The sequence below is a fragment of the Triplophysa rosa genome, linkage group LG9 (assembly GCF_024868665.1).
Source record: "Triplophysa rosa linkage group LG9, Trosa_1v2, whole genome shotgun sequence".
NCBI classification, from domain to species: domain Eukaryota; kingdom Metazoa; phylum Chordata; class Actinopteri; order Cypriniformes; family Nemacheilidae; genus Triplophysa; species Triplophysa rosa.
In genome coordinates, this window is record NC_079898.1 from 26,748,819 (window position 1) to 26,763,209 (window position 14,391).

At 39.3% G+C, this 14,391-nt stretch overlaps 1 protein-coding gene across 2 annotated transcripts in view; it reads left to right on the plus strand.

The window, feature by feature from the left end:
* The first annotated feature begins 4,182 nt into the window (after window positions 1-4,182).
* The window catches only part of LOC130558786 (inositol polyphosphate-5-phosphatase A), a 121,246-nt gene continuing 111,037 nt past the window's right edge, over window positions 4,183-14,391 (plus strand). For both annotated transcript variants that reach the window (XM_057341396.1, XM_057341395.1), the window contains exon 1: window positions 4,183-4,627. In XM_057341396.1, the coding sequence (XP_057197379.1) occupies window positions 4,550-4,627 (78 nt within the window). In that variant the 5' untranslated portion in view covers window positions 4,183-4,549. The remainder of the gene's footprint in view (window positions 4,628-14,391) is intronic.

Below are 14,391 nucleotides of genomic sequence, written 5' to 3' on the forward strand. Positions count from 1 at the left end.
AAAATGTAGCTACTAGCTTACAGTAGCATAAGCACCTGCGTATATTAATGCACGTAGTGAACAGACAATCAATGCGCTGACAAGTGCACAGCCATTTCTTCTTAAAGGAATATATCATTTTAATAGTGACTGTCTGTGTCTGGCCAATCGTTATCATAAACACAGGCTTTGCTCTTCAGCACATTTACACATTCCAGAAACCTTTCTAAATTTCAAAACAATACAACATTAAACACATTAACAGATCTCCCCCTATATTGATATTGAGAAAAAACACCTCATTTGAACATTTTCACCGTCCGTTAACAGTCAGCAGCAAAGCATGCTGGGATCTAGAAATCTGCTTTAACTCATTGGGATCATACATTCATTGTGAACATACATTCACATCTATATGTGAACATCTATATGCAATAATAAAGGATCAAGCGTTATGAATATTATTGTTGTCTTCATTTCTGAATATTTTTGTATGAATCAATATGCCATAAATTGTCAATGCATATATTGCTGTGCATTGAAAAATATAAGCACCAGTTTCTAATATATGGAAATGTATTATTTAACATTCGCAGTATACATTTTGTACATTTTGCAGTATATTGCCATCTTTTTTTTGTTCCGTAAGGGTCAGAAGGGTCATCAAATTTACCCAAATGCAGATTATTTGACCTCTACATTCTACATTCATTTACATCTCCAGACTCTTCATGTGTCTCAACAATTACACTCGCATTTGATTCTCTTTTATTTCTGCTGAGAGAAACCTCTGAGACTAGGTTAAGACTGAAACACAACTGGGAACTCCATCAAATCTCCTCCGAGCAATAACACTCTCTTCTGTGAAACTGTAGGATCTGTGATTATTTCTGTAGCTCAACTCTTGTAGTTCACAGCACTAGCGAGGGTTTGAGTTGCAGGTAACACACAACAGACGAATGTTTGGATAAATGTAATGTGATGTTATATAAACTACTTCGGCTGCTGGTTTGTAATGTGAGATTCTTCAGAGCAGCAGGTGATAAAGACAGAAACAGCACCAACCTCCACAGACTTCACTTCATTTTCCTCCTGTCTTCAGTTCTGCATGTTTAATAATAGCAATAGTGTTGTCTTTCATACGTTCATGTCCCATAACCCACTGTTCTCAACAAACTGTGAGCTGTCGCTGGCATGAGGAGAGTACGGTCTTGTGTTGACCTCTGATTACCAAACGTTTGCATTTAAGTTTCAATCAATTTTGACATGTTTATGTTGACTTAAAAACAAAGAATAAACAGAGATGCTGGGGAAAGATGATGTGACGGATGGACTTCACAACTGCAGCTATGATGTTTCAAGAGAAAAGCATGTGGCGTATCTATGGAGACTAGAAGGAAGCACAACACATGTGTCCCGAATGAAACCAAACTTCCCACGTTACTCAAATTCTGACTCAGAATCTCAACTGAAAGTGTGTTTGTTACGGCTCGAGAAGGGCTGAATCAGGCGTTCCTTCAGAGCCAGCAAACGCTGGCTTCACATTTCCAGGTTGTTCTATTCTTGCATGGTTAAATTTGATCAGTCCGGGGAGAGAGGTGAAAGTTCACGTTTTTTCTCCCAGAATGGAATTCCTCCATCAGTTGTTCCATTACTCAAGCGTTTGGAGGAGGAGTTTGAGAGCGGATCCTGCCCACTTTAGGCCAGTGGATGATAACCGGCCTCAGATCGCTCTCTCTCTCTCTCTCTGTATTTTCACATACACAGTCAGTTGTACCAAAATAAACTTTCCCCCTCCCACTGTGTGTTTCTCTCTGGGATATCCTGCTCGGAGCACCAGTGTAGTGTTTGTGGTGCATGGAACACATTACCTGGGAATGTTATCTGTGTGTACACAGAGAGACACGGCCCATCTTACACACTCTATATTTAACTCCATTTCCCCCCATTCACAAGTGCACAGACCCTAAAAACATTTGTCACATGTCTGTAGATCTGCAGATGTTCCACACTTTAATGGAAAAGAAAAAGAGCTCTAAACTAGGGCTGTGTATTGGCAAGCGCCTCCCGATACGATACATATCACGATAGATGGGTCACGATACAATATATTGATATGTATTTCGATACGATACACATTTGCGATATATTGCAATACTTAAATAGAGAATGTCAAAAGTAGAGCTAGAAATACAACATGCTGTGCACCAGCGGGGGTTTTCTGTGAGGATAAGTGTAAAAACATCCCTTACCTCTGTAGAGTGGCCATGATGTGCGATGCATGGACCTTTAGATCAGAGGTTTGGCTTCTCAAACTGTGGGTCGCGCCCCTCAAGTGGGTAGCACAGGGGAATAAGGCGGCTCACGCAAGTCACTTGGCTGTTGTGGTGCATTACAGTTAAAACACTGAACATGGGCAGAATAAAACCTCTGCTTCATCCGTGCTGTAAATGTCACATCCGTGAAAGCACAATACATGTCATTGTTACATTTCTTAATAAACTTTCTGTCTAATGCACTGCAGTAGCCAAGTGACTTGTGTCATGACTTGTGAAGCCTACAAACAGCATTATTTGATATAACTCATTACTCCATGACTTCTTTTGAAAACCAAAGCAAACCCACACATCAGCTCGGAGAGCTCCAAGCCTTCTTATATTTTTCACCATGCTCGCTTCCACTTACTTTTGGCCGTATGTATATCACATGATTTAAAAAATATATATATCGATAATAGAGGTATCACTATCCATACACTATCGAAAAAAAAATATTGCGATAGTTACATGTATCGATATTTTTGCACAGCCCTACTCTAAATTCTGATATGTGATTCAAGAACAGGCTTAAGTTCAAAGCCTCGCCTCTGTCATTCTGTTATCTGCATACTAAATTCATGTTTTGACTTTACAAGCAACATAAAACGAGTCTAACATCGAGACTTTTCCAAGTCCATACAATTTTCCTTTTCCAGGTTTTCCAGAACCGAACAGCCATTGAGGAGTAGCACAAGTACACACACACACAGATACTGTAGATACAGAACTCATGCGCTGCCAGTCACAGCTGTGGTAAACGGTGTTGTAGTGTGATAATCGCATTTACTCAACAGAATGTCAATGAGTCACATGACAGGTTTTGCATCTTTTGCCCAGTACACACACAACCTGAACGCATCACATATGTGAGTAGCCTATACTGTACTTGATTTGTGTCAACTCTGTTCACTGGACTGTAACACATGCTGTCAAAGACCAATAATTTACATTAAACTGGACTTGTCAAATGCAATATCTTATGCGCTTCAATAAATGATTTCCCCAAAATTGCTGCAACATTCCATTGTGATGACGAGCAGCAGGTGCATTCACCATGTGAACTGAAAGTATCATGATGATGTCATTTCAGGATCTATTATACAGCATACACTGGAAGACTGCTTACAAATTGTGCTGTCATTATTATATTTAGTTCACGCTTCAAAAAGAAAAAGTTATTTTAGACATACATGAAACAATGTTAATATTACAGTAATTGAGTTGATGGACAGATCAATTTAATTAAACAGAAATGAACACAGTCAATACAGTAGCATGGACTATCTCTACATGACGTCATGACAGAAGGTGTGAAGAAGAAAAAAATAAATAAATACAATAAATATTCTTTGTACAGAAGTGCAGTTTTTATTTGTTTTCTGTGAAAACATTGAAATATTGTTATAGGAATAAATGTTGTTTTGATACTTTTTCTACCTCTAACAACTTTAAATCTTTAAAGTCAGTCACACCGTGTAGCATGAATAATATTTTATTATGTACAATTGCCTGCGTGTGCTGTGTATATGTGTGCACTCTTGCCTTTTGTTGCTTTCTTTCTTTTCTTTTCTTTTATTTCATTTAATGTAGATTGTTATATTACCTGTGGTTCAATGTCGTTTCTGTTTAAGTTTTTTTTAGTGACCAGCTGTTTGAAGATGTAGACCCACACATGTATTTACTTTGTGTAAATGTAATACTTTTTAAAATTTACATCTAATGTTTAGTTGTTTATAACTGTATTGTTCGTAGTGCTATATAAACAAAGTTGACTTGACCACGTGTTTAATTAAAATAAAATAATTTGTGACACAAATGGACATTTTCGCTGGCGTGACGTAACCGAGCACGGAGCTCTTAAAGGGACCACGCACACATCGCGCGTCGCCCTTTTAAGATCCGCATCTTTCCGTCGGGTCCGTGACGTCACGGCAGTGCGGGACCCACTTCAGCGGCGGCGCGTCCTCCCTCAACAAACCCGAGCAATGCGCGCGTCTGGAGACACGCGTCGCGCTGAAACGAGCCAGAGACCGCCGCTCACCTCGGATTAAAGTTTCCCTGTCATGTCTGTGGCGGCGAGAAAGTAACGCCAGACGCCGCGAGGACCGACCGCGCTCGCGCACCCGAGCATGCACGAGCCCAGCTGATCGCGACGCGAGCGTTTGACGCGACGAGCCCTCACTCGATTGTAAAACACTATTCAGTCCATAAACCGCCGATATTGTCTGATTTGCGCTGAACTGAGGTCGGTAATGATGGCGGGGAAGCTGACAGAACCAGGCGCGGGGATCCTGCTCGTCACCGCAAACGTCGGCTCTTTATTCGAGGATGTGAGTATGTTTTATTATTAATGGACAGCTCTGATCTGAGGTGACGTTTTATGATTTTACACCACATTTGTTGTTTTTCTGCAGTTTTTAATGTGAATGTGTTGATCTGTGAGGAGAGTTCGTGGGTCTTAAGCGTTCAGTCAGTGCAGCTCTCACCACAGACAGCGAAAGTTCTGCAGAAACTTCATCATGTTTATAAACATAAAAGAGTTTGACTCCAGTGTGACGTCTGCTGGGATGTCCATGTCTCGTGCAGCAGCACTGAGCTGTAATGGCACAGGTTTGTGTGTTGTTGTGATGGTTGTAATGGTTGGGTTTGTTGGTGTGATGTCGAGTAGTGGGAGCAGATGTGGATTGTGTAGGTTGTGATGTTTAGAGGTCAATGACAGGGGTTTGTTCGTTGTGTATGCGTGTGTAACACACCTGTCACCTTAAAAACACATTCAGCTCGTGTAACATAAATGTGTCTCAGACTTGTCACGTCTTGTGTTTTGCTGAAAAGTGCGTAGGGTGTTTTTACAAAGGATCTGAAATAGGACAGTTTCCAGACTCTAAAAGGTCCTGAAATGATCAAATGATTAAAATGTGTTATTCTGAATACAATGTTTTTAATAGATATATGCCCCCTTGACAGTGCAATCTCTTTAAATGACTCAAAACCAAACCAAATCCTTTTCCAGTAGTCACGGATGACAGGAAAGTCATGGAAAGGAAGAAGCGTTTTTAAGAGTAACTCTTCACACAATAACATTCATAAAATGATCACTCATGCTGTGAAAATGCAGATTAGTCGATTAGTAGCTTTTTGAATTCATGACCGTGACCATCAGGATGGATTATATTAACAGTAAAGTCTTTTATCTTCAGCAGCATTATAACAGACAGTTGCTGTCTTCTCATGGAGGGTCTTCAATCTCAGTTTCATCTCTGTGGTTTTGTAAACCTCAATTTAAGCAATTATTTGTTATTCCACTCTATGCAAAGTTGTGGTAGATGAGGTTTGAAGATGAATAGGTTTAAACAAATCATTTCCTCTTTATAAACTGTGGTAATGTCGAGTGGTGCCATAAAATGCATTTAAGTTTGAAGTGGCAAAAAGGTGTTTAGCCGAGAGTTTACGGGCGAGTCTAACGCGGTGATTCTTGAGGTTTTGTGTTTAGTTCACTGAGCTCATTTTCTGACATTGAGGAGAGATGTGTTTATTTAATTCTGGAGAACCCTCGTGCTTTTTTTACGTGTGTGAAGAGAAACTCCGATACTATCTTCAGAGTTATAAATAGTTTGCCTGCCATGTCTGTCTTATGAATATCACTGTTTATTCATTACTTCTGTTACAAGTGAGGACGGCCAAAACCAGCTCACCACTTATAGAGGCTTAAATTCCTCTAAATATGTAACATGTGCAGACGTCTCGGCGCTGAATGGGCCTTTTGTGCAGCACATGCCACAAATGCAAAGATATTCCAAATTATATAAAAGAAATAAACCGCTTTTGTCAGCAGTCACAAGATGTTTTTGGCTGAGCTTCTATGTTTCTTTTTTTTTGTAAATCGTTTGGTTGAATTTGTCTTCTGTAGTAGTAATTTTCCTCGAGCACTGGTTTCCTCCTGGTGAGATGTTATTAAAGGGTTTCTGGGAAACTGGGAGGCATAAAACACCCTGGACACAATAATGGAGCACTATGATGCAACGCGTTTGAGGAAATATAAATGATTTCCTTTATAGAAATCAGCTGTTGGAACACGTCCAGGTGGACCGCGCAGGTGCCGACATTACGCCCATAAATGTGGTTTTAATATCTGATGGACAAACAACTGGAAAATAGCGGTGTGAGATAATTGTGAGATGCTGCAGCAGAGGATGATGGGAACTGAATAGTTATTATAGTTTTGATTTGAGTTTTATTTAGTTTTATAAATATTTTGTAGTTTTATAAATATAGCTTTTATTTTTAGATTTTTACGTTACTTTTAGTTAAAGTTTTAGCAATTTTGGTGTATGCTTTTGTCATTTTATAATTTTATAATTTTATTTTTTTATGTTGCTATATAAGATTAATTCATGTTTATTTTATGTTTATTATTATCATTTTTATTTTTGAGGCAACATTTCAAATGTTCATTTAGTTTAAGTTTTTCCGATAATTTTTAGGTTATTATGTGATTTTATTTCAATGATTTTAAAATTTGTAATTTTAGTAAACTAAAATAACCGTGAACTGAACTTTAGATCTGACACACTTTTCACTGAAATGAACTGGAGCGTCTGTGTGTGTGTTTCAATTGACAGATGAGTAAAACATCTGTGTTTACAATATGAGCGTGATACTTTATACACATCAGAGCGTCAAGTGCTGAAAGTGTTTGTGAATCTCATCAAAATACATTTAGATCACATTTCACCCGGATAAGAGACAGTCTCAGGATCAATTAAGCACTCCCAACCGACCTGAATTCATCCTGCTTTGTTAATGTAAACTGTGATTTGGATGTTTAATTGTGCCAGTAAACAGAGAGCGTGTTCTGTAAAGATGCTTGTGTTCATATATCTTATCTCGCGTACGTGTCGATGTTGACTCACAGGTTTGTGTTCAGCTGATGGGTAATAACTTCACTGTGTGTTCAATGCCCGCTGGTGTAAGGTGGTGAAAAATGCGAGAGAAGAAGAAGAACCATCAACCACCCAATGGTGGAGTCCAAGTGGCGTGGCGAAGGCACGTTCTGTCTTTCCGGCGCTCTTGGTTGTTATTGTTAACATTATTTCAACGTTGCGCAATATTATCTGACTTCAAAAGATAAAAAGGACTCCCTGGTTGGATGATATTAATTGTATTTGACTATTACGTTTGATAATAATCATGCAATTTTGGTCAATGTTTGATTCTTCTGCCTTATTCTAAATTACACTAGTTCAGTAATGCTTATTTCTAGCCAGAGGTCACGACCACTACACAGAGATAAATAGACCAATCCTACTTTCTCTTATGGTTGCTTTATATAATCGTGCATGCCATAGATTCCAATGTACACTTGGATAGAATAATATTACAATAACCAGAGGTTTGAGGCTTACCCTATTTAGATTGGTTTGTGTTGTTCTAAACCTAAATTCACATTATTAGCCCCCACGGTCTAAGTACACTTAAACTAGTGCCAAGTTGTTAGCTGGATCTCTAAGATCTCAGCTGGCGTGCCCCAATGCTCCACCTAATACATGATTTTAATCCGTCACTAACCTGAACGTAGATTTGTAACAAAGGATATAGCGTGATCTACTAGAGTTGATAAACTCAGAATAATGCAGAACAAATTCAAACATGACAATTTATTAGTCAGGTAAATGTTTCTTACCAATTACAAATCAATTCAGAGAATACAAAAACAAAACATCAAATCCTCAAAGATATGTCTATGAGATGCATACCTGACAGTAAAAAAGGCATCGCAGCAAAGAACATGGTACTGTGTGTCCTTAAAGGCGCAGTTAGGGCTGTCACGATTATTAAATAATCGTCTCACCGCGATTGTTTGACCTCATCGCGATGGTTTCAGATCATCGCGATTATCGCACATCTCTATAGAAGACACTAGGGGGAGCTGTAGTGCATCTGCATATTGCATATTTTAGTGTATATATTGTTACTAAAGCATGGTAATACTTGTAAAATGTATCACCACAACACAATCACTTAAAAAAAAACTAAAACATATACAAATTACCTGCAGTACAATTTCATATTATTTAAGCAAATCTAAGTGTGAAAACCAGTCTACCAAAATTTCACTAACACACAAGTAAAATTTTATTGTAGTCTTGCAAGTGAGAGAAAAAACAGACTAGAAGCTTTTCTATGACTGATAGCATTTTAATGGAGGCTTCAATTCACACCTGATCAATTTACTTCATTTACAAGTATTTGGCAGTTGTATTATTGACAGGTAAAAGCCTAAACCTTAAATATATGATGACCCAATTTTTTTCCTATGTATGTCCAAGAAAAAAACATAGTCTTGTATTCAGAACAATATGGTCGTTTCAAAGCTGAATCAAAAATGAATGAGAATTAAATGTCAAAGCTCTAAAACAGACAATTAATCGCCATAATCGCAATGATTTATTAGACAATTAATCGTCAATCAAATTTCATAATCGTGACAGCCCTAGGCGCAGTTCTTGAAAATCAGCAGCCACTAGCGTTGTTTTATAGTTTTGCAACGAATCTCTGAGTCATTTGCCCACCCCTCCCTTTCGAAGTACGACGGTGGCCGCAACAGTAAAAAAAGATGTCGTCTACTGAGACAGCGGATAGCAGTGATATAAGCAACGATGTTTCTTTGCAAAGGTAAGGCACTATATTAACGTAATTAATCATTTAACATGTATTCTATTGTGAAAGTTACTGTTACAATTCTATAATTAGATATATTTCTTGATTGCTATCTAGTACACTCTGAGAGTAGTGAAGTAACTAAAGTTAGCTAATTGTAAATAGCAACGCTGTTCAAAGCGTTTGATCTGACAGCGACATAGGCAGTTAGGTGTAAGTTTGTAGACGTTTGTCTCCCCCTTTGTAAAGTCAGGAACAACTGGAGTACGTACCGCAGGGACGGAAAAACATTATTATTCGGAGGTTATGGCCATTTGTATAAAATGCTAACGTTACCGTTTCAACAAAACAGGTGTTTGGTAAACATTGAAAATGTGGAAACATAGAAAATGTTGAATTATCTTACCGGTCTAGCAGAAAACAGGCAACTTCGGCGTCGCCTTGAAAACATTTGTCTTTCAACAGTGCCTTCCATCTGGTAATAGATACACCGATGTTTATCCTGGATTTCTGCCGCCGTTTGTCTCTAATTCGTCTGGCAGCATCACGTTTGTGCTTCTTTGACGACGGAGATTCACGCTCTGTCGGCTCTTGTGCACAATACGCATGGTCCTCCATTTTATCAAAACTTCTAAGACAGAACAATCAGTTGCTTCAGCTAGACGACGACTACTCCTCCTCCTCTCCGTACTACGACTTACTACTTTGTGCGTCTTCAACAAAACACACGTCTAAAAACACACACGAAGACCAACATATACGAAACGCGCTGTGTAGAGCTGCTTGTCCGTTAGAGCTTACTGTACAAAACATGGCTGCGCAACATAACAAATTCCATGTAGATAGGCCCGCTCCCTATGTAGATACAACTGGTTTATTCTAAGGTAATAAAAACATAACTTTTCATTACGTGAGGTTTTTATACACATCTAAAGACACAGTTTTGTATGTTATATTGAATTTCTGTTAATAGATCATACAAAACATCCCGCACTGTACGTTTAAGGAGCGGGTATGGTCCGGCATGACGTAATTTCGTCATCAGGAGGGTCCGCGGTCGTCCGCACACCCCGTCTGCATGCAGCCCATTTTTTGAGTCTGCGCAGACGTGACTCGTACAACAGCGCATGCGCGAGAAAAGTGCACTAGTCCACTAGGGGTCAGTACACACACAGAAAGTGTGCAGTGTGCCGTTGTCGAAGAAGAACGATACAAAACCAACACACTGAAACCAAGAACAGTAAGCGAAGAAGCATATCCTTCTCCATACTGTTTGGTTGTTGTTCTTGTTGTCTTGCTGTTTGCTCGGATTGTTTGCAATGGCGAATGACTTCCTTTATCATTAATTTGCAGTGGATCTGTGAATGACGCGACTCAGCGCTGCCCTCTGATGGTCTGGTAGAGCACACATACTCATTTGTACTGCGCACGCGTCGAACTCGGACTAATCTGTGATGAGTATGCTCAAGAAGCTGTGCGGACAAGTTTGTGCGCGAGACGGACACTGATGCAGAAAGTCAAGCATATCCGCTGCTTAAGGAACACACAGCACCATGGGGTTCATCTTAGTAAGAAGATTTTGCCAGCTTCCCCTAAATACTCCGAGCAAAATACTCTTCCTCCACAGTCCACACAACAACAATTTACATTGTAAAGGACTCTGTCTAGGATCTGATCAGGTCACAAATGGGCATGTACATGAAGACACAACAACAACAGCAAGCAGAATATATTTAAACCCTCAAACATATGTTATGATCTGCTCCACTGCCGTGGAAATGAGATCATTGTACCAATCGCACTGAGACGTTTCAAAGGATACCAAACATGCATATGAAGATTCTTTGTTCTTATAAGATGTGGTATTTGTCAAATCCAGTTCATGGGTGAGCTTTGAAGTGCTCTGAGTTGAGATGGAGAGAGAGAGGAGAGGAGGAGAAGAGAACAGATGTGAAGGTGTGAGTTTGCAATCATCGTTCTTTGTTGTATGCTGTCTGAGGTGGAGATGCAAACTCTGAGGGGAGTTCATTGGGTGAAGCTCTGTGTTTCTCATGATGTGGTGCCCTTTCTTACACTGGAAAACTTTAGATACTTCTATCAAATAGTAAGAAACAACATTCCTGTTTTAAAACCAGGTAAGCTATGCTGCCACTATGTAGTGTCACGTTAGCTCAGAAGTGATTGATTTGGAATGCTCTTAAATAAACAGCTGCTCACGTGAGATTTGAAGGTTTGAGGGCATGTTCACATGATCCTATAATCTGCATCACACGCACACACACACGCCATGCACGCAAGCAAGCACACGAACACACAGGTTCACCTTTATTTTTTCCGCAAAACGGAAAGCGTAAAAACGTCATTTTTTTGAACGTCAAAACATTGGCCGACCAATGAGATTGCCGCTTTTGTTCACGTGCCTGGAGCTGCTGCGTGTCGTAAAACACGACTTGCTGGCGCTCAAGCACAAAACGGTCTTGCCGTTTGACGAAGAAAGATGAATTCTTCTGTGTGACAAGCGAGTGTCAGAAGCATAAAGTTGCGCTGCGCCACCTTGTGTACCGGGGTATTTCTGTTTTTCATTAAGTTGAATTTATGAATTTTATGATTTTTGTCATGATCGAGCTGGCCTACAAAGATACCGTTTTTTTTTGTCTGTAAATGAAACACCGCGAGTCTTGTGTGAGCATTTTTTCACAGCGTTAAAGCCATCGCGGGTGTCCTGATGTTCATATATGAGACTCATTCACGTGATACGGCCTGTGAGCTTTGCGATATAAACCCACACACAAACAATTAGGCTTTCAGTAGCAGGAAATGAATTTAGCTCATTTGAAATAAAGCATTTCTCTGTCCTCTGTCTGCTCTGGGAAACGTTATTATTGATAATGGATTTTACATTATCATCAACTACATACCGTAGTAAATGAGTGTGAAGCATTAGCTGAAGTGGTTTTGAGAATTACAGTCATCACCCGACCCGGCAGATGTGTCACGAGGAAATGGTTTTAATGTGTGTTACTTACTACTGTGAAATGAGTTTGGAGTGCATCTCCTGTCCTCGGGACTCATCACACAAGTGATATTGTAGTTCAGCATACAGGTGAACACGTCAAACATCACTGCTGAGACTATTGACTTCTGCACGTCACTTCTTCCACGCGGTCTGTGCTTTTTTACGATCTTAAAACATCTAATAAAGCTAATGATGAATTATAATTCAAGAAAAGTTTGTGTGTTTCCATTCTGTTAAGGGTTAATTTTAAAGTGAGTTAATGCTGTTTCTACCTCATTAAATCTACTTGACTTTCTGAAGTTGGAAATTAGAGATTCAGCCGGACTGGAGTTGTGGTCAGAGCTCGAGAGTGTGCCGATCCCTGTTTGCAGTAAAAGCTTTTATTGAAGACGGTTTCTTCTAACGCCCAGAGTCTGTGGGTTTGACTGCATATCAGATCAAAATTCAGTTTGCAGAAACTAGGGATGTAACGATTCACTCAGCTCAGGATGCGATGCGATTCACAATTTATTTTTACAAAATGAGTTGAGACAAATTAGAAATAAACAACTGGCCTTTTATCATTTCTCAAATGCTGCACATTTCTTTGTCAAATAACAAACCTAAACTGCAATTTTAAAATTCCAAATCAAATCAAAATTAATAATAAAAAGGTATCTTTAAAATAAACAAACTAAGACTTTGTTTGTGCTTTTCTTGAATTTCTTTTACATTTAAGAAATATCAGCATATCCACGTTTTCCAAGTTTGCAGTAAACACAGCTTCCCCTGCCATTCAAATAACATCTCAACCGGCTTGAATTGTCACATATTATAATCGATTTTCAACTGGCTCGCGGTTCGTTACATCCCTAGCAGAAACTTATAAACATGAAATTCTCATTACTGCAAATGCAGAACAACAAACATTATTCACATAGCGAGTAATTTATGTATGGTGTATTACTGTTGTACAAAGCACTGAACGTGTTAAAAAACATCACAGAGCCAAACATTCTAACGATCCTAAAATTTCAGTTTGATTTTGGTGTAAAATGTTAGCTGCATATACAGTACGTGAGAGTTCGATTTCAATTTTTGACATTACCTTACTCACTCAATATTAAAGATATCTAAAGATAAACGGTCACAGAATGTTCTTTTATGTAGAATGATTTTATGAAGGGTCACACATACTGTTTTGTGAGGGATGCACAGATAGCTGCAGATTTTCATCACAGCAACACGAAAATATACTGATAGAGGCGTTTATCTCTCACCTTGTGAACCAAAGAAACTGAACCAAACCTGAGCAATCTTCTCTGAGAGATGTTTGTAAATATATTGAATCTGCATGCAGATAGCACCCAACAGCAGGTGTTTACACGAGTTAAATGACCAGACATTATTCTTACATGATGTAATGTAATGTTCAGTAAGTGTTGGCTGGTGATACTGTGGATGGGTGTGAAGACATGCTCGGTCTTCTGAGGTCATACATTACATTTGTATCAGAAGCAGAGCCGTTGTAGGCCTTTGTGAGTTTTTGATGATTTGATTTATTTCGTGTTTTTTTTTTATTTGTAAAGCTTGTCAGGTCTGGGTGCCATCAACCCGTGAAAGTACAGCGTGAATATTCTTCAGACATATTCTTCTACATTGTGTTTCTCAGAAACAACAACAGCAGATGATGTCATGTGTGGATGGACCGTATATGAGTGAAGTGTAATGTTAATGTTACTGTAGTGAATGCCGTCTCTGTGCCGCAGGACTCATTTGATGGAGGAGAACCGTGGCGAGCTTGAACTTGTCTTACATCAGGAATGTAAACATGAGGTTTAAAACCTGAAGTAAAAGCAGGAGGAAAGCGGTGACGGGTCTGGCGGGTGTCCACAGGGTGTGTACGCTGACAGAGGGCTGCTGTTAGCTGGGCTTTGGCAGACGCCTTCTGCTGGCATCTATGTGAATGTCAGAGTATATTAACGGGTAAAGAATCGCTTGACTGTTCAAATCAAACAGTTTATTTTGGTTACTGAGACTGTACTCTGTTTTGTAGACTGTTCCAGACCTTACACATGATTCTTTCTCAGTTCAGATGCTACACGTGTAGATTTGATGCCGTTTATAAACTTTCTCAATGTACTAAACTCAGTGGTTGCCAGGGTGTTGCTAAGGGCGACTAGAGCCCTATTCACACGGGATTAGTACTCAACTCAACTCTTATTTATATAGCGCTTTTACAATTTTCATTGTTACAAAGCAGCTGCACATGAGACACATTGACTACAAGCAAAACAATCAAAGTTGTACCTGCAAAAACAAGAAAAGGTTAAAAACACAGAAGACAGACATACCCACACACAAAACACTCCACACACACAACACGCACCAACACACACAGACACAGAGACACACACACACACACACACACACGGATGCGCA